We start from the raw sequence: 21,450 nt of genomic DNA on the forward strand, positions 1-21,450 counted from the left end.
AACCTTGGGCTTATCCTAAAAGTTGAGAAACTCTTAAAATGTCAGCATATGTAGCTAAGTGTGCTAAATTCCAGATTAATAAGAATAGATAATTTGCACTTGCTGTCTCATCTGACCATGCTGTTTAACTCTGAACTCAGGGTCAGTATGTGGGATGGCTGTATTTACATCCCTGCTTATTTTTACCTCAATTTTAAAAAACCCAAGAACAAAGAACTGAAAATTAAACTATAGTATTTCAGCCAAACCAAAGGTATTTTTGTACATAATTGATTTTTTATTTTGTATATTTTATATAGCTGGATGTATACTTTTATAGCAGAAATAAAATAAAACCAACTCAAACAGTCATTCAGTCTCACCTTTATTATTTATATGCCTTATTGTACTTAATATACCCTTGAAGTGTCCTAATTGAGATGCAGTTGTAAGTGGAAATTATTAAGCCATGTCTCTCTCCAAGTACTAAGGATCTCCAAAATAAAACTAGTATACTTTCTATTATTTATTCTTTTTATCCCAAAATAGTGGAAGTGCCCATAGGATAGAGAGTAATTGGGGTTTCAAGTAATAGTATAATGCTTATGTTAAATAATACAGGGAAAAGTTTTGCCCTATAAGAAACTGTTACTACTTAAAAAAAAGTTATCAAATTTTAGACAAATTCTGGTCCCATCAGAAATATGTTCTTTACTGTAAAGAAACTAGATCCTAAATCTGAATCCTACATATAATAGTGTCATAACAATTATATTTTTAAAAGTGCAACCTATGTAACTTTTCCATTTGATTGCATTCATTAACTAAGCTTTTAGAATGACTCATTGATAGACAACAATACTTCTTACACTTAATGCTGACAGTTTCCAGAAATGGGTTCAAAAGTTAAGGATTTTTCAGAAAAGAAAATAAACATGCTGGAAGCTGGATCTTGCTCTGGCTGTCAGATCTCTATTATCTGAAATTAGTCATTTAGGATAAACTTAAAATGATACAGTACCTGGGCTGTTGCCTAAGCTGGTAGATTATTTGTAAAAAGTTCTGTGGTAGACACAAGTAAGAGGAATGCAGCAAACGGGACAATTAACTTAGAAGCAGAAAATCATTTTAAGCATCAAACTTGATATCTTTGAGTCTGTCAAATCGTTGACCATCCAAGTTTGAGAAATGGTGAAACAAACTCTTTGGTTCAAAGTCACATTCATATTTACTTCTATTAAAAGAAATTACAACAGGCTGAGAATTCAGGTATGTCTCTGCAAGTGGCCAGGGTAAATCAAGATGATGGCGATGGAGCTAAAATAAAAAGAAAGATGATCAACTCAGCAATTTTGATAGAGTAGCACAACTTCCAGGTTGGGGGGGTGTGGGTATGTGTGGGTTCTAGGATCCTCTGCATTAGGGCACTTAAAACCATTAATCAGTTATCTGAATAACATGAGTAACAATGAAGCACAAAAGGCAAACTAGAACCAAGGTGTCCTCCACAGTTTCAGAAATAATACAAACGTGCTAATTAAAAAAAAAATCACATTCTTATTAATAATACTTGTTCCATAAGTCATCAATACAAGAAATTAATTTTTAAATAAAAGAATTAAGATTTAAAATTAATGATTCCTATATAGAGAGGCAAGAAAATACTATGTTCTCAATTACTTTGTTAGCATAATGTTGGGAATGAAAATGTTCAATGTCATCATTGCAGTGATTCAGTGGCTTGACTAATTCTACTGTCATCTCATTTGATGGAGGACATTTATTATTAAAAAATTTGGAAAAAGAGACAAAAAATGAGTACTGTACAATACTTCACATACTGTGAATTACTGTAGTGTTTTTCACATGTCTATCCTTATATTTACCTTGATTAAACACCCATCATGGCAGTGCCACACAATTCCTTCAACTTTACCCTCACTGCAGCTTTCAAACCAAGACAGTATGTCATTTTGCTTCAAAGTAGGTGGATTCTTTATTTCAAATGCTCCATGTGGTACCAGAAGATGTACAGGGTGCTTCTTGCTTCCTAATCCTATGTTTAAAGAAACAAATATATTCCTGTTAGTTAACATGTGATACCTTAAAATTTTTCTCATTTTTGTTACTGTGGCTATCTTAAAAGTACTCTGTGGATTTCTATTAGATACTACAACATCGTCCTGCCTTTAACAAAACATTAAGTGTATTTTTAAGTATCAGATGCAGCTGTCTATCCTCACATTTTAATTTATTTATTTAAATCTCCTTCTCCTTTGAATAAAATAAACATGACACAGAGATTTTTACAGTTGTATGTTTTGTCCTTCTGGTCACCTCCTCAGTACCAATAACGCTACTGGCTAAATTCTTCACACTTCAGATCACAGTCAATGGCACAAACATCTTAGTTCCAGAAAATCTGGCATATCTTTTCATGAATATGGATGAATACTTAAGCCAGGCTGTTAACAACTGCACTGCCTCTTCACTGACTGTTCATCACAAATCTTCATTTAAGAATACAGCTACTGAATTTTTTTTTTTTGCAGTTCTTTTTATGTACTGGGAAAATGCTTAGACCAGATATGACTGTCCTTGCAAGTTATCCTGACAGCAAAGCTCTGGAATTAGAACTCACTTGTGCTCATATCCAATTGTTTTTTTGTTATAAGGCTTTTAAAGGAAGAAGCCACAACCAAAATTTAGCTTAAATTACACTTCCTTAAAAAAAATTCCTTTTTCATAATTTAAAAATTGCAACTTATGACTAATTCTAGGGGCTCCAAAAATGGTTGAATAAAATTTTCTACTTCAATGGACTAAACAGCATCAGAAGAGCAAGTAAAAAAAGTGAAGAAAAGGCACCAAGAAACAATCTTAAAAAGTTATTTTAATATTTTAATAGTAATATTTAAAACAGCTTTTCCAGTCAAAATATTTTTTGAAAGACTAAAGCAAAGCATTTTTATAGCACTGAGGTTTAATAGAGATAACTAGTCCCATGACAACTAAGCTTTCTAAGGTTCTAAGGTATTTTTGGGTGACTGTTCCTTCAGCTAGCCCTTTCTCTCCCTTCTATGAAGGTTGCTACGAGAGAACTTTTAAAAAAAACTTACACAAAGGAAATGCATAGTTTTCACTCAAAAATAGCACTACATTAAAAAAGTATTTAAGCACAGACCATACAAACTTACCATACGGATTTGCATTAATATTAGTCCCAATAAGCTCCAATGTTTGTTCTAGAAGTTCTGATAACGGCACTGGACTGATTTCCAGAAGCCCTGGGTCAGCATGGCGTTTCAATACCAGTGCTATTTCAGCCTCATAATTTATAACAGATGAGTGCCAGCAATACTGCTTACTATTTTTCTCCACAGGCACCCAACCTATGAGAAAACACTGCATTTTACCAAAGTAAGCATCTCAGGTTATTAAGTATGCAATAGACCTCTACATGCATTTAAAAAAAAAAACAACAAAAAACCAAGAAACCACAGTTAACTACAAACAGAAAGAGTAACAAGAGAAACTGTCGTGTGTCAGAAGCATGCAAATGTGACATTTATGCCTTCCTGGATAGTGAATGAATGACATTACAATTCTTTTTTTTTAAATACAATAACTGCTATTTTTAACTCTGGAACTAATTCTAATTCACTCCAAAATTCACACACCCACCCTCACCCACCCCTTTCCCCAATTTTACCTGTGCTGCATCATAGGTACCTGGCATATGTCCATTTTCATCGGGCAATGGATTGCCATTAGAGAACTCTAAGTCCTTTGCTGGAATCCAGGTATCTGGAACAGGCTTGAAATCCTCTTCAATATTCCATGCAAATTCTAAACATATAAATGCGACATTTAGTTTTCAGCAAACTGTTAGCCAATTTTGCTAACAGTTTTCAATGTTTGTTGTTTTTCAATGCAATTATTAAAGTACCATTGATCTAAACCTGGTTTTACAGACAGTAGTCCCAGTTACTTCATACAAGCACCAATATCTGTTGCACTCAAGTAGTCTACAATTAGGATGGTTTAAAGAAGCACGTAGCCTTTAAGTAGTTTAAAAGTTCAAAAACTAACTAAGATCAAAAAAATACCTCCCTATGCCAGTTTAAACCTCTCTCAAAGTAAAGAGTGACGTTAAAAAAATAGGAGCAGGATCACTGACATTTCCCACGTTAGACTAGTTTTTCCAACTGGCTAACTTACTTTGCCAAAAAGAAGGAAAGAAATCTTCACAGACCTTTGCAATCTTTCAATGAATGCAAGAATTGTCTAAACTTTTTTTCGCCTTGTTTGCTGGGTCTTCGATCCAGTCTGGCCCATAGATAGGGTTGCCCTAGCGTTTCCAGAGAGAGAAAACCAGCATGTTACTGAGGTAACCATACAGTGCAGAGTACTGAAATCAACTGTGTAACAGGCAAGAATTCTCAACTGCCACTAGAGAAATTTTATATCCAAATCTGCTATTTAAAGTCATAAGTTACACTATATGAATCTAAAAATCTATTTTAGATTCTAGATACAGTCTTGCCTAATATAATACAAAGTTTTTTACAATTTCACGGAAAGGCAAGAACCCCAGTGATGCAATGAATCACAGTCTTCTCATTTCCACCCCAACTCCATAATTCTATTAATCTTCCCCAAGGAAATCAGACACTATTATACAAGTCCCAGTGTGCAAGGAAGACTTACTAATACGACATTTTAAAACTGGAATAGTTCCTGGATTGTCGTGTTCACTTAAACCATACTTCATGTATTTAGAGACTAAAATCTGTAACACCTTCAGAAACACCTGCTAAGTCTATGGTAGCTATTACTTTGTGGTCAAGATGCTTCATGACAGTTGACTTCACAACAGCTGTAAATAAATCATACCATGAAAATGAAAACTAAGTAAAGCAAGGCTTCTAGTCAGCATGAGAAATCTGCATAAGGGTCTTCCTTCTTACCTTTATAGGTAGTTACGTAACAGCAGGTTCCGTCCACCTTTTCCGTAGGAATTGCATTGTGTATATCTGCCGCTAATGCCTTTCCAGATATAGTTTCAGTTGCCAAAACTTTAAATGGCTGAAAAGAAGACAAGTGGCTATGTTATTGCCTTGCTCTCATAGGGTTCCTTACAGTTGGCCTCTACTGATTTCTAACACTATCGAAATACACCCTTGTTTCTTCAACACTTGACAGTTTGCAAAATGCTCTTAAGACAGAAGAACCAAGGCAATCTGTTTGCTAATTCTCTCCCCCTTTTCCATTCTTGATTAGCATTCAAAGATGATTTTGCTTTCCACTTTAAATAGGGCATATAAACTAGAAGGGGTCCAGTCCAATGCTGCAATATTTTAAGATGACTCATGACTAGCTCTCCCACGCTTTCAGTTTGGAGCTGAAAGTCAACAGCATCATGTTAGTGCAATACACAGACCAGTGGAATGCAAGGTGGCCAAAACATCCTGGTATTAAATACTTAGTATCAGTGCTATCAACTAAATACTTCTGTGCTTCAAAAGAGCAAAGAAATACATGATCTGTGGATCTGAAACAAATAGCCAACTAACAGAAATTTCTAGTAAGATATTACAGCTTCTCTAACACTTTCACTACAAACATGCAAGCAGTTGTGTTTGGATTCAAATCTTCTCCTCTACAGTCATCATACTTCCTTCTTCTCTCCCCAGTCAACTTTGTCTTTTAAGCTGGACACTGTCTCTTTCAGTGGACACAAAGCAAGTCCTTGTCTTGCAGAAGTCTTGAAACAGAATGCTTTTGTTACACGACACCTCTGTTTCACATTTTAGTTATAAATCTGTAACCATGACATACAGCGTATATTAAGACTAAAAATTACACAATAAAGAAAAATTTCAGGGTTGTGAGAAAACAATCCCATTGGTTTTATCAGCACCACCACCCCCTTTCTTCCCTACCAGTCATAACCCCATTTTATCTTTACCTAAACTTTGTAAATAACCCCAAAACAGCGTGTGCCAGTTCCAGATCTAATACCTCGTTCACTTTTCCTGTATGAAGGAACAACAGTGTAGGGATGTACCCTTACATGACCATTTTCAGGTACCAGGTGCTGGTACCCTGAGTTGAACAATTACATTACTGTCTTTTGTGCAACCATTTCAGGTCTTCGGTCCAAAAGCCAATCGCCAGTGGGACCGAGTCACCCAGCTGGATTCAAGTTCACTACGCAGCTGCTACTAAAATCAGGAAACACAAGCTGGAGATCTGCAGGTGAATGCCACCCCAACTTGCCCACGTCTCACAGCCTCAAATTAATTATTCTGTCATAAGCCTGATATTCCTTCGACCACAAAATGAAAACAAACAAAAACCAAACCAAAACAAAGAAATAGACAAGCTCCTTTTTTTTTCCCTGCCAGGCTCACAGGCGGGGACAGCAGAGTGGTTTTACACGGGCTCCCAATGCGGTCACGTAGGAGCGGCCTTCACTTAGAAAAAGCAAACACAACATCAGGGCGACAACATTTCTGCGTGGGGCTGAGCTGAAACGGCACCCAAAAAGCCCTTCTTCCCTGTATTTCAGGGGGAGAACCGCTACCGTGCATTTCGCTCAGAATCTGCAGCCAAACCTGTCGCCACTCGGCTGTGGCCAGGCGGCCCTGACACGGTCGGTGCTGTGGCAACCCGCGGCCCAGCGATTTCCTCCGGGCTCGTGCAGAGGCCTAGCCCCGCCTGCCTGCCTCCCGCTCCCCCGTCCCCTGCCGCCCCGGGCACCTGGCGCTCCCTCTTGGCCGACGGCTCCTTCTTCACCTCGGTGACGAACAGACAGGGCACCTTGCGCTGCACGGCGCTCCGCCGCCTCATGGCCACGGCCGCCCGCTCCCGCCGCGCCCGGCAGCGCGCCTGCGCCGCCCCGGCCGCGCTGCGCCACGGGAAATGGAGTCCGCCCGGCCCCGCCTGGGACGCTGCTGAGCGACCGAGCACCGGGGGCATCGGGGCCAGTTCCCTCCATCGGCCCTCAGCGAGGCGGTGGCCTCTGCCCGGCCCGGGGCCAGGGGCAGCTCCACTTTGCCCAGCGGCGGCTCCCACAAGAGTAGACTCCTGCCTCCATGGGTCCAAGGTCCTACCAGCAGCCTGCTCCTTAGGGTGCATCCACCTTCTCCGGTGCGGGGCCCTCCATGGGCTGCAGGTGGATCTCTGTTCCGCCGTGGACTTCCATGGGCTGCAGGGGCACAGGTGCCTCCCCATGGGCTGCACCATGGGCTGCAAGAGAGAATCTCTGCTCTGGTGCCAGAAGTCCCTCTCCTTCCCTGAGCTTGGTGCCTGAGGGTTCTTACTCACATATACTTTCACTCCTCTCTCTGGCTGCTGTTGCCTAGCAGGCTGTGGTATCTTTGCGGTGACAAAGGTTTGTTCCCAAAACCATAGTTCCATCAACAAGAAGTTGGGTATTATTTAAGCCCCACCAAATGGGTTTTTTTCCGTTTTACACTAAGGAAGCACTAGAATGGGAGACTCTTTGAAACAGTTTGTTTTTCTATGCTTTCTTGCAAGCAAGAGAGATAAAGGAAGATGTTCAGCCTGGACAGATCATGTAGCAGCATCATGCCGATGTCCCAAGCTGGAGGAGCAGTTGGCAACTGTCAAAATGTAACATTCCATCCTGGCTAACAACTGCTTTCAGTTCAGTTCAACAGTTCAACCACATGGAGAAGGTACCACCTGCTTCACTCAGCTATCTTTTGTTTTAGCTACACTGTCCATCTGAGTTTCATTTCATCTGAAGGTCCAGTATTTGAAGGAAAACTACTGTTTTCAGGATAAGATTATGATTTTCCTGACAGCTGATAGCATAGCTTTAATTTAAAGAAATATTTATATTCCACCTGGTAATAATCCAGGCGTGGGTATGGGCTCCTGCTTATTGCATCCATTTTTAAGAGTTGGGGATTTAGGGGTTAATGCCAGGGAGATGGGCTTTGACTCCAGACCCCAGTGTGTCTGGTGGGATGGCCCAGTTGTAGTCACTACAGTCCAAAAGTTTTGGAGATGTTACTCGTAGACAAAGTTGTTAATATCTGGAATTCAGTGAAACCTGCCTCCAAATATTCCAATATTTTCAAGTGTGGCTCTGGTTTTGTCTAAAAAATGACACAAAAAATCATTTAGAAGTAACTGGCAACCTGGCATTTACAGCTCTCAGCTAGGATGCCGTTCAAATCCAGGGTATAAACCTGAGTTTACATAGTCAGGGTAGTGCTCATGAGCACTTGCCTCTTTGGAATTACAAGTTTAACATATGCTTGAGAAAGATACCTCAGCTTATAAGGATAAATGAATTGCACCATCAGAGATTATGCTAAAAACTGTAAACTTTAATAAGACAGTGCTATAGAACAATAATTTTATGTATTACTAACAAAAGTCACTTGTCATGAAAGTACTATCTCTGTAGTTTTGTGCAGACATTTTAGCTGGTGCTACATTGATCAACAGAGAAAGAGCAGCAGTGTACGTATGAGTAAAGAAACAATAATTAAAAAAATCCATGTAGAGTTATTATTCCCATTAGGCTTTTGTTTGTTATCTATAAAAACAGCTGAAAGATGGTGAGCAGTGTGATGGCAACAGTCTCATAATGTCAATTCCCATTTCTTTTCATTTTTTTGTTGGGAATCTTTCTGGGTTTTGTTTCTTACCCCATATTTCCCCATAGACCTATGCCTTTTAATAGTAAGACAGTACTAGTTTGCACTTATACAGCACATTTCATTGGAGATTGATCTGATTTTCCCATTGAACAGGATAGAAAACTCAGCCACATGCCAGTTAAGTGGCTAATAGATTTTTTTTCCTCCCAGCCTCTCATGAAAAGTCTGCAGTAAACTAAGTAGACTGCCTTACTTCTCTTCTAATCTAGGAACAGTTTTACATCATCAAACTCTGTTGACCTAACTCAAGATAACTTTAGACCTATCTGGAACTTAAGATAACTTTCAGGATAATTTGAAATGTTGTAAACTATCAGAACATGGTCCCACAAAATCTTAGTTATATGTTTACAACAGTGTGAACTGTCATATGTTCAGTCCAGTGGTCACATTGTGCTAATCCATTTAGTCCATTTTTTGATTGTTATACTTACAATACCTGAAAACTGTTTTCTCTGGCAGCAAAACTACAGCAAGTTCTCCTGTTTCTGGGAGACAGAGCCCGTAGGCTGTAGGAGGATAAGCTGTGACTTCTTTCACAGAAAACCCCGTAATATAAATGGACTTTATTTGCCACCGAGTAACAGTGAGTAAAAATATTTTCTCAACAATTTGTTCATTAGAGTAAGGAAATAGACAAAAATGTGCTCCCAGCATTTACTTCCAGTGCTTATGTAATATATAATATGGTCAAGAAATGGACCATGGTGAACCAATCAGGTATGATCTGCTATCCCAGCAAGCTCAAGGCAAAGAAGGATTGCCACATGAATTATTTTACCTGTCATATTACGAATCTTCATACCTATTAGTGACATGAAAGATCAAGTCACAAATGGCAATTTAGGTGCTGAGATCCATGGAGTAAAAATGTTGCTTAACTTGTATTTTTGACAGCTCTCTCATAGTTAAAATGGTTAGTATGCAGATAATCATTTAAGAGAAATTAAAAGTAGTGTGTGTGGTTGGGGAGGAGGTTGGTAGGGACACTAATAGTGATATTTGTTGATAGAGTACATGTTGTATGGATGAGACAACCCTTGAAGAGATAACATCAGATTACAGTGATGTGTGTGCAGATATATTTCCAGTTCATCGTTTTGAATAAAATTTTCAGGCTTGAACATTGGTTGCACGTTGCTGAAGTACGGTAATAGTGTGTAAGGCAGCACACTTCTTTGTGGAAACTCCCACCATTACAAGTTGGGGTTTTTTCCTCAGCCCTCTCTAAGAGGAACTCTTGACTATTAGGAGTCCTGGTAGGCAGCCGGAACCCAGAACAGGGTAAGAGTCCAGAGCAAAGAACCAAGACAGATGTCAGAAGCAGGAGTGAGGAGAGCAAGTCAACATGAAACCTTGTGTTCCTGAAATTCCCCCAGAAAAACATAGCGTGTCATATCTGAGCATGTGGAGCTTAACTAACCACACAGGACCAAAGCAAGAACTTGAGTGCTGTTTCACTGAGTGCCCATAATGCTTTTAGCACAGTTCCCACTTACACAGCATAGTCCCACTTTTAGGTGTGGTGAGAGTCACAGACTATGCCCAAGAGGAACTATGAGCAACGTCCAACAAGCAGAAGCAGAAAACAGACACAGTCCTTTGACTTTTTATTGCAATATGTACAAATTCGAAGTCTGTTTGCAAATATTAAACTTGCATTTATTTGTGCTAATACTTAGAAATGTTGTTAAACTAATTTAAGTTTGTTTTGGCTTATACTACCCGGAGCTAATAATATCCTGTTCTGGACAGCGAAAAAGGCTCTACGAAGTCAGTGTTTTATCTTACACATCTCTTTCATGAGATGCAACAAATCTGATCTGCAATAGTGTTATAAAAATGGGTTTAATATGATATACATGCTGCTCATAGGCAAGCAAGAGATGCATAAGAATAACAACAACTGGAATAATAGAAAAATGCCCACACTTTCTTTTAAACTGGAAAATATATCCAACTTCTTTAATATAATGCACAGAATTATAGGTCAGCTCGAACAGTACAAATAGATTCAACATTTTTCATCATTTATCTTTTCAGTCCATTGCATTTCCTGGCTCTTGGAGTATGTTATCCCAGTACTGAAGCCATTTTGCTGCAAACATTATATAGAGAAATTCCTGAGGAAAATAATATATTTTCTGATTTTCTTCTAATTAAGTGTAAATTATTTTTATGAACTACGCATTCCTTGTACCTATTAAAGAGAGTTGATAGGAAAAAAATATCTGCAAGTTTAAAATGGGCAATTCTGTACTTAGCATTGCTAAATTCTTCAAAATGGATACCATGAGATGATACAACTTGCCTGTTATTCAGCATGTTTAAAATATTTTCATAGGTGGGATCCTAAAGTCACCCACTCACTCATTTCAATCCAGGAATGATTAATCACGCATTTCTCTATCTTGTAAATGTCTTAAAAGGGATTGGAAGAAAGAAGTTTGCTGACTCAAATTAATCTATCCACCAGCTGGAAGAGATAACCAGCCTTTTTTAAACAGCTTAGTGATAAAAACGTTCCTCTTTCAAAAGTCTGTATTCAGCAGTGCCTCATCCGTACATTCAGAGGAGCTAGTACCTGTGTTTTTCCTACTTTCTGGAGTTGGAAGGTGTTCTCTTGCCAATCTCTGCACAAGATAATGCCCAATCCTGATAAGGATGTCAAAAGTATACCTGCTAGTGTGAATGTGGATTTGACATTCTAGTTCACTCCTAATGAAGTACATCTAATGCTCTTGTTTGCAGATGTCCCATTAAAACAGGATGTCCAAGGAGGGATTCTGCATCCAGTCCTTCGTCAAGACTCACTCAGAAATCAAGAGAATATTTTACTGCCAATTCATCCTCCACTGATTATAAACCTCAGTGATGAAGAGGATGATGAAGAGGACGATGGAGAGGAAGAGAACTGTAAACAGTTTATTTTTTTCTTTTATAAGGAAGTTAAATGGCTTTTGTCAATTCTTGCAATGTACTTCACAGGTGATTTATTGTAATAACCACTACATTTTTATAAAAGAGTTGTTGACAAGTCTTTTTAAATAGTTTTCAGCTAATCCTTAAAATGTTGAAACTGATAGTCACCAGATGTAAGCAAGGCAATTTTTTCTAACTCCCTTGTAATTTTTAGTATATATTTCAATAGTGGTATAATTCACATACCTTTTTTTATTAAATTAAGTTTAAAATACGATCCACAATTCATATGGCCATCAAAAACTCTTCAAAATTTTGAGATGAAATTACAAGCTTAGGAGGTACTTCTTTTCTGGGAAACAAATTTTTGAACAAGGGCTGTACACACTCATCACTGAAGGTGAAGTCACAGGTTTTTTACAAAAGATAGTTGTGTGAGTGAGTTACACTTAATTTCATCAACTGATTTACTAAACTCTGCAGGCAGTCTAATTTTTTTAGAGGAAGTTATTCTTAAATCTAGTGAAGAGAGTCCATGCAAAACTCTTCACTAGTTTGACTGAATGTTTATGTGTATATACATATATATATATGTTAATATATTTAAACCTTTGACTGTATCTCACTTAGAGATACGACATTCTTAGGGAATGAACAAATTGCACATTCCTGAAGAGTGAAAAGTGAGAGAATGACCTACTCTCAGGAGTGCACTCAGCAAATTATTGTAGTGCCCATCAGGTAGGGCAGCCTGCTAGAGCTTCCTAACATATTTTCAGTCTGAATATGCCGCATTAACTCAAACAATATAGAAGGCAGGCCTTTGCTAGTCTTCAGAGCTTTAACTGAGAGAGGTAAGGAGCACTCACTTCACCAGCTCTGATAGCAGACACTACTGAGTAGTAACTTTTGGCAAAGGTGTCACCCTGTCTGGTGACATTTTGAATCAGATTTCGTTGTGGGTGTAAATGAAGGATTATTTTCAAAATGAATACCTGAGATGCTTTTGAATCACTTTAAATGAACAAACATTTGCTTCTTAATATGTGTTTTAACTGCAATTCCATTATACATGAAAATACCTCATGTTAAGGAGTCATTTTGCTGTCTGGAAGCAGAGGTTGCAGTCAGAAACAAAAATAACCGATGATAGAAATGAAAGTCATTATGGTATTTGATTATTAAGAAATGTTGAAGATATTCGTATTCAAAAGATTATCTTGTAATCTTTTATAAATATTTCCTACAGCTGTTTCTAACTTGAGGCCCAAGACCACTGCAGATATTGAAGAGGAAAGAGCAATAAGGGATATATGCTATAAATCTGGTAAATATGAAATTAGTCACTCTTTTCTAAACAGCAATGCTGCCAATACAGTAATCTTTGGGGCCTTTTTTTTCCCCCTCTTGGGGCATGTTTAGGAGAGTATTATGGAATTCAGAACCCTCACAAACACCAATCAACAAAAACTGTGTCTTCACCTTGGCAAGATGAGCTACTACCCTTGGAAGCTACTGAACAAAACTTACAGAAAGGCAAGTACTTTTAATTCCCTTGAACTGTGTTTACCACTTTTAAAATGGCTGTAACAGGGCAAAACTATTACATAGTTTGCACTTCTTTGCCACTTTTTAAATTTAGTGAAAATAAAATATTACAAAGAACATATTTGTATTTGTAAGCATATTGCCAAACCACTTCATTAATTTTTACCATATATAGATATAGATATAGATATATAGTCGCACTTATGTGACTACCTGCATCAATTCTACATGGAAAAGGTAGAAATGGGTCATTAAGGCAATGTGTGTACTTTCCTGACATGCACAACATAGGTCTTTCATATAATTTTTCTTCACAATCAAGATTTGCGTAGTCTAATTTTAACCATCCTAATGTTAGGAATGTAGTTTAAATTTCTCATCAAGGCTCTCTGTTGTAAGTTGAGAAAGACTGGAACTCTTATGGGGCTATTTATTGCATCAGCAGATGCACCAAAGGAAGGTGAGATGAGTCACTTTGCCAGAGGTGCTCTGCCCTCTCTGCTGACTATCTTGGGTGTCTAGATAGCAAAATGTAGTGATAGAGCAAACTTTTCTATAACTAAATTTAGATTAAGTAAATACCCCCCTCAAGGGTCTTGAAACGAAAGAGTTCCATTTTGTTTCAAATGCTGGGCTTCATCCAGCATAGTTAAGGTCAAATAAATACAGATTCATAAATATTTACCACAGCTATTATGATACTTCATTCATTATTCTCTTCTATTTTCTAAATTTAAAATGTTTGTAAATAAAGTAGTTTCGATAAGCTATTTCTAACACATATATAGATACATTTAGTCTACAGATGAGGGAATCAATAACGAATACATAAACATAGCTTTTAGGAAGTGTATATCTTTATCATATTTAGAGGAAAGGATAGATATGTTTCCCCAAAGCAGTTTTTCATTTTAGTTCTCTGGGGCTTTGGTACATCTTGAAAATGACATAAATTCATTCAGTGAGGATTCAAAAATATGATTCATGGAAAGTGAGAAACTCATGAATAAGCAGGTAGTTTATAGCTAGGTCTTTACTTTGATGCCACAGTCTTCTTTAGCCTATGTATTATGATATTATCTTAGAGAGCATGAAAGTTATGCATCAGTTACACTAGACAGGATCCAAATAACTGATAAAAGAGAAAGAAGGTTATGAAACGAGAGGTTAAGAGAAATTGCTCTAATCACTGGCTCATAGAGGTGGGAGGCGGAGAATGTCAGTACCATTCCCTGGGCTTACCCACAGCTAAACATTCTCTGTTGCCTTTCCAGGTGATGGTAACACAATTCCTACAAAATGTAATAATGCAAGAAAAGAGAAAGAGAGTTCAGAAAGGAGAGTACCAATAGAGAGTACTCCCAGAAAAGATCATAAATCCTTTGACAATGGAGGTAATATACTGTAGCATCAGCTTCTCATTGCTGAACATCATGTGGTAAATGAAATAACCAAAAATGCATGCATTAAACTTCAACACTTTACATTTGAGTTATTCTTTGTTCTTTATGTTCTAGACACTCTTTCTCATGCTGCACCATTAATTATAACAATCAAAACCACTGTTTATGATTATGTATTATGCTTATCTTAGGATTATACTGAAAAAAAATCCTTTAAGCTGATTACAATTGACTTTTTTCATACTGAATTTTGGGAAAGAAAGGATTCTGTGGAGTTACAAAAAAGCAAGTGTAGAGATGCGCACATGATGAAATGTTTTCAAAAACCATTACATTTGTGAGACTATCCCTAGTTGAGGTGAATAAGCTTTAAGTTTTTCAGTTATCTTACAGAGAAATAACAAAGCTGCAGTCCTCTATCTTGTGTAACAGGATCCTATCCCTCTGCATAAACTTGGTTGATGTAGATGAAGACACAGTGTTTTGACCCTTTGAGTTCAGTATTGAATAGTCATTAAAGCTGAATAATGCTCCATTCTCCTTGAATTTACTTAGTACTCGGTGGTATTCAATCCTTTTTCTTCATAAATATTTATTAGTGGTAAAAATAGTAGTAATTGTTGTAGTATTCTTTTCCCCCCCTTAGTTTGTCAATGCACTACCATGCCAGGGCTGCTTGCTCTAACTTGGAGCAAACTGGTGTGGGTCTTGTAGCTCCAGAACTTTATTGGACAGTAAAAATGTATCTTATGTGCTACTTCTTTTCCTGTGACCTTTATATACAAATGTATCTTTCTTTTAAACATTCTTTATGTTGATATAAACAGTTACCAGTGGGAAACAATGCAATAATTAAATCTCTGTTTACACCTGTATGTATTCAAAGCTTTTTTTTTCCCCTCCTCTTATTTTGTGGGCTTTATTGAATCAGCTCTTTGGTGGTTGTACTTTTTTATTCAGTTCAGCTAAAACTATGCGATATAGAAAGCAGACTCTACACTGTTCACCTTTCTCAGGGTGCTCTTGAGTGTAGATAACTTTTTGAGACTCCTTTCCTCCAGGAGGTGGTGGTTCTGGGACACAGAGGAGCACATTTTTTGATGGGACCAGATTTGAGGCACCACTACCTTGGGAAAAAGAACGAATTTCATCCAAGTATTCCAATGCGAAAGGTAATCCATTATTATATATTTCCAAATTTTTATATTTTAGATCATTTTTGTTCCTCTGCAAGTGTGGTGGGCATTATATATTTTGTGTGAAACCAATCTGAATTGAAATTTCCCATTAACAGTGTGATTTCTTTCACTGCAAGATGACAGCAGTCATTGTATGCTATGGTTCGTTTCTGCTCCTTTTAGCTAGTTTGCATCCTCTGTTAGATTCAATGTGGGCAGGATTAGTCCCTGAGTTATTAAAATCTTTGATGCTCAAGTGTTAGATCACAGGGAGCACTGTGCACGTGCCAATTCTGTCAAGTAAAACAGATTTCAATGTAGGTGGTATCTCACAGAAAATGGGACTTAATAGAACCAGTAAAAATACAGTTACACTTGTGATAAAGTATGCCTATTAAAAACTAGTCACATACAACAAATTAAAATACCTACACCAAAGTACCTTGATCATAAGCTTCATTCTTTTCCCAAAGAATTTCAGAATTTATTTGTCAATGTAGAATATGTATCAATATGATTATTGTATCAATCTGTAGGTAGATTGTTACCCGGTTATTTCTTGGCAGTTTTAGAGTAAAAAGAAAAAAAAAAGAGATTTTGTCTTTAAACTACCCCATAAACTAAAGAAAAAGTAGAGGATTTCTGCCACATTCTGGCCTGAAATGAGAGAAACCAAAAGTGTTTACTTACATCAGTGGGAGAAAAGGAAGATCAAAGTCACATCTTCCTGAAGAGTAGAAGGGGCCAGGAGAAGAGCACTGTTGTTACCTTATACTGAAACTTTCCTTCTGAAGTTCTGTTTGTAGTTTGAAGTGAGCTTATCTATGCAACAAATGCTATTGCTATTTTATTCTCCTCATTATGTATTTTGTTATGTTCATGTACTGCCCACGTTCAGGATGTATCTAGATGCTACAGGCAGAAATCATTCACAGTTCAGCCAGGTGTCCTTTGGAGTGCATGGGGTGGTCTCCATGGGCTCAACCATGGGTGTTCCAAAGGTCCACACATCACTTATGAAGTGTATAGAAAGGATGATCTGGTCTTTGCCTGTAGAGTTAATTTTTGAGTTGGCTTTCAAGATTTCTTCTGCTAGAGGGAAGAGAGGCACTTTTAATTTCTCTTTGGAGAATGATGAACGAATTTCATCCAACATGTGAAACCATGTTCTGCCCAAGACAAACCATGCATGAGGTGGGAGATTATGTTTTCAAAACACCACAACAGTTTTGGATAAGAACATTTTGTCTGCTTTCTAAAAAAGTAAATATATGTTATTTTAATTCATCAGAGACAAACCACACTGAGCTGGTAAAGAACCATCGCTGTAAGGAAGTAAAAGAAAATAAATGCATTTCTGAGGAGCCAAGAAATTCAGCTAATACAGTAACTGGCAAAGGTATTTGCAGAAAACTGCTGGTTTATTCATTTTTATTTACTAAACTGTGAGATGATTTAGCACTACCTAGTTAGTTTCTGTTCTTAGTGTCAAATGTGGACAGTCCGTATTTGGATTGGACTATCCACAAAGAATATTTTTTTAATCTTATTGTCTAGTCTCCAGTCTCCTGCAATATGTCAAATTTTGAGTAATAGCACAACTTTTTGTTTGTATTTTCACTTCTAGGAAATCAGACTTTGGACCCCAAAGTAAAACCAAGGTACCAACAAAGGGGTCAAAGTAAGAATGATGAAACTGCTTCTTCCAGTCCTTATGGGAAAGAAACTGGAAGATACACTAATTTAAATTCTCCAGAACCTCGACGATCAGCATATGTAGTCTATCGTACAGTCACTCAGAAACCAAAGTTCAATGGATCTACAGGTGGGCTCCTGCTTATGCAGAATTCTTAAAATGACTGTCTGTATTGTGCTGCAGTCAATTGTGTCCCTGCAGGTAAATATGTTATTTATGCCTAAATACAGGTATAAGTAAATTTGATTAAGCATAATTTTGACAAATAGATTTCAACCATATCCATAGACAGAAATGTAAAGATTTATAAAGCTTTACAATTTGTCAGAAAGAAAATCCACAAACAATAATTAAGCCACCTTCACAGCAGGAATTCATGAATGCAGTGATGTACTAATGTGCACAAATATACAGTTACCCAGCTTTACAGCATCTTTTATGTGATTTATTCTTTCCAAATATTTAGTAAACTTTATTAGGGTTAAAAAAACTCCACTTTTAACTTTTTATTTTATTCTAACTAATGATAATAGAAGTAATTTTACAGTAGAATTTATGTTTTGTCTTAAGAAATATTTCTTATTCAACTTTTATTGTCCCAGTAAGGTGTGAAAAAATGACCTTGCTTTGCATAGTATAATTCCACAACTAGGATTTCACCAGAGTTAAAGATTGCTATGCATTTATATTTATTGTCATTATTTAGGGTTATTTTTCATCTTGAATAAACATGGGTTTGGGTCTTATTCAAACTTCTCTTACCTATTTAAATAGAGTGGACATTTTTGTGATTTATATTAGTATTATTTTTTCACATTAGTTATGTTGGACAAAGGACTGAATCCCTTCCTCCTCCCATTCATGCAGGATGATGTTTTCCTTCATCTTTTTTTCCATCTTTGAAATACTCTACTGTCCTCTTGATGATACATGCTATGTCATTAATTTGACAAGAAACCTACAGGTGGGATTCTGAGCCTTACATCTTTCTTTCTGGGAATCTGTTTTGGATGTAACTCTGATTTTATAACTTTATTTTTATCTTTCTAATAGAGCTTCGTACATCATTTGGGCTTTATTTGCCTTTCCACCTTCTGTGTCCATGGTTTCCCTGGATAATTGTATTTTTTCATCTGTCATTTTGTCAACAAATTCAGTGGGAAATAATTTAAATAACCATAAGTTAAGAAAGTGATTTCATCTTGCCAGTTTCAGCCATCTTTTAAGCTGTATTGAATCTCCATCTTGAGGTGACTCCCTGTCTTAATTTTTAATAACAGGAACTTCCTTCAGACAGAGTAATGCCTACTTTAAGTTGACTAAAGTTAAGTGACATGAATTCCAACATCACTGCTTAGTCTTGAGGACAAATAGCTGTGTGTTTTTTGTTTTTTCTCTGAATGGTTGCTTTCATTAAATGTGAACAGGTTGGTATAGAGATATAGAGAGAACATTCTTAATATGAAGAGTGCATTTTATCAAATTTCCATGTTAAAAAAAGATAGAGCATTTCAGAAAAAATGGTAATCAACATTTTTGTTGTAGGAGCAATCATTAATGTTTTTACTGCCTTTCTTTCTAGCAGTACCTGAATCATATGGTCAGAAATGCTCAAAACAGAAGAATCAGCCTGACAACAATAGGAGATTTTGGACACAAACAGAAAACTATGGTAATACTTACATGTTGTGCATAAACTGAAAATTTTAGGATGATTATTAAATTAATAATTTGAGTTATTGAATTAAGATAGAACTATCTTCTGTTATTATTAAATCAATATTAATAATATTAATTTTAAATCAAATTTTCTAGAAAGTGGCTTGTGATTAGGCACCATACTCTGAGGCACAATCAATTGTCTAGCAGAAAAACATAATATAGCCTTGTGCTATGTTATGCTAAAACATATGTGCTAAAACATAATCTGGCCCTGTGAAAGCACTATATTATAGTGCTTTCCCAAACAGGAGGTTGGATTATGGATTAGTTTGATTAGTATGGATTAGCAATTGATGCCTTTGGGAAGATCTTCAGCACAGAAACATTCCCTTTGTTAAAACCAACGATGTCCATGGCAGAACCACCTTATTTGGAAGATCCTGTATCACAGAAATGCTGCAATATTACAAATGATCTTTAAAGTATTAGATAGTCTGTCTTTAATACTAGCTTGTGTTTCAGAAGTGAAATGTTATTCACCTGATGCGTTCATTGACACTCAGCTAACGTAATATTTAATTCACATATCACACTAAGAGAGTCTTACCTAAAATTGTGTCTGAAATAAAGAAACAACATGTATGTTTTCCCCTACAGGCAAATATACTTCAGGATCTTCTAATTCACCAACTTGGAGAAAAAGAAATCCACAGGCAAAACCAATCTCTAAGTTTAAAACAACCACTCAGGTAATTGATAAAAATGGTTTAGTCTTTTTAGGTCAAGTGACATGTCTCCTCACACCTAGAAAATGTAAAGTGCTTGTAAGACTTGCCCAGTCAAAACCTGCAAGATTCTAATCAATGTTAAGCAGTCTGAAAGAGTAGTTTTGTTTGTTTGCAGACATGTACTTTTGCCTGTATAACTACCCTGTGATTTCTAAATTTTTTTACAATAATACTGGTATGAAAGCAAAATGAAAACTACCTTTATAGTGGAGTACTACAAAAAACAAGTTTTGGATTCTAGCACAGGACAAACACAGTAGAGACTATATGAGTGGTCTTTTTGTTTCTCTGTTTGATTGTTCATGAAGCATCAGCAATGGCTGAATGACAAGCAGCTGAGGTCCAAATTCATAAAAAGACTCAGGCTACAAAACGTTCGCAAGACACTCTAAGGACCATTAATGCATTTTACAGCTGTCTTGAAAGCAGAGATTAGAACCTCTGTCTCATGTTTACTGCTTAAATCTTTCTGAAAGAGTATGTAGTTTTACTCTAGTAAATTATGTACAAAATGTTCTGTATATCTATTTTGACAGCAGAGCCAAGAAGACATGGAAGGCAATAGAAAAGGAGAAAAAGAAAAATCTAAAGGAAAATGAGGAGATTATCAACTGGAATACAAAAAGATGATGAACCTGCAAATTCCATAAAGAAGGTGTAGGAATTACACTGTAATGTTTCTAAGCTGGCTAAAAAATTTAAAAAGTATACTCTGCACAGTCACATATAAAGGTGTTTAATATATTCACTAAGTTTAATCCATTGTGAAAATTTGGCAGTTGAAGTTATTTTTACAGATTATGGCTGTACACCAGAAGACTGACAGTAATAGATATCCATAGAGAGCAAAAATATCCCTAAGCAGTCTTCCCCTTTTTTATTTGACAGATCTTTAAAGGCATAATTCCTAATATGAATAAATACTATTTACTTAGCAGTTTCAGAAGACTTTTGATGTGGACAACAATAGAATGTAGCTGTTCTGGTGTAAAAGCCATATTCTTAGATGGCTTAGCTGTTTGCCAGATGTTTGGGGGCTCAGTCTGAATTTGATCTTGAAATTTTAGCAGAGAAACAGAACTGTGTTTTGAACTAAATGAACTTCACAACAAAACTCTCAGAATTAAATGAAATATGTATTTGCACACATTTTAAACTAAAATATGAAGAGTTGGGTAAAGACTGAGAGGAAGACTGATAAGAATGAAATTTTAATATTGCTTCCTGGAGAAACAAACTTCATACTGAGGTGTTACATATACGTGACTTCATATCTTTATCTGAGATGTTTTTCTTTTTTTTTTGTATTTGCCTCACCTTTGGTCATTCCTAGAACATAATCAATTTTTGAGAAGAACCCTTCAAACTTCTTTCTGTAACACGGACAATTACTGTCCCATAATTATCTTGGTAGCACCTGTAACTCAGTATGAAAGCACAACCTTGGAGTCTTTTATTCATTGTGACTTCTCAGAGCATGAGGATGGATCAGATACCTTCCGGGGTACTTCTAGATGAAATTATTCTCTTGTTCTATGAGAAATATAGTCATATATTTCTCTGTCCTACTTT

General features: G+C 36.7%; 2 protein-coding genes across 5 annotated transcripts; one reads left to right on the plus strand and one right to left on the minus strand.

The window, feature by feature from the left end:
- Positions 1-347: 347 nt before the first annotated feature.
- CUNH12orf29 (chromosome unknown C12orf29 homolog) lies at positions 348-7,575 on the minus strand. The gene is made up of 7 exons (XM_027732917.2): positions 6,745-7,575; positions 4,950-5,067; positions 4,235-4,330; positions 3,712-3,828; positions 3,177-3,371; positions 1,866-2,035; positions 348-1,296 (listed from the first exon to the last, which is right to left on the minus strand). Exons 1-7 carry the CDS (start codon positions 7,402-7,404, stop codon positions 1,108-1,110), a joined length of 1,545 nt encoding a protein of 514 aa, XP_027588718.2. The 5' UTR covers positions 7,405-7,575; the 3' UTR covers positions 348-1,107.
- CUNH12orf50 (chromosome unknown C12orf50 homolog) lies at positions 7,252-20,821 on the plus strand. 4 transcript variants are annotated; one of them, XM_027732920.2, is made up of 12 exons: positions 7,253-7,685; positions 9,144-9,267; positions 11,433-11,597; positions 12,853-12,930; positions 13,026-13,139; positions 14,426-14,545; positions 15,616-15,726; positions 17,024-17,131; positions 17,360-17,557; positions 19,011-19,100; positions 19,748-19,839; positions 20,418-20,821. In XM_027732920.2, the coding sequence occupies exons 1-12, from the start codon at positions 7,677-7,679 to the stop codon at positions 20,475-20,477; spliced, it is 1,269 nt and encodes a 422-aa protein (XP_027588721.1). In that variant the 5' UTR covers positions 7,253-7,676; the 3' UTR covers positions 20,478-20,821. The 4 variants fall into 4 exon arrangements, with proteins under 4 accessions (XP_027588723.1, XP_027588721.1, XP_027588719.1 ...); XM_027732918.2 differs by having other exon boundaries at positions 7,256-7,685; positions 20,415-20,821; XM_027732919.2 differs by having other exon boundaries at positions 7,256-7,685; positions 19,014-19,100; positions 20,415-20,821.
- The last annotated feature ends 629 nt before the right edge of the window (positions 20,822-21,450 follow it).

The sequence above is a fragment of the Pipra filicauda genome, unplaced genomic scaffold (assembly GCF_003945595.2).
Source record: "Pipra filicauda isolate LSUMZ 115617 unplaced genomic scaffold, ASM394559v2 scaffold54_size4384275_pilon, whole genome shotgun sequence".
In the NCBI taxonomy this organism is placed as follows: domain Eukaryota; kingdom Metazoa; phylum Chordata; class Aves; order Passeriformes; family Pipridae; genus Pipra; species Pipra filicauda.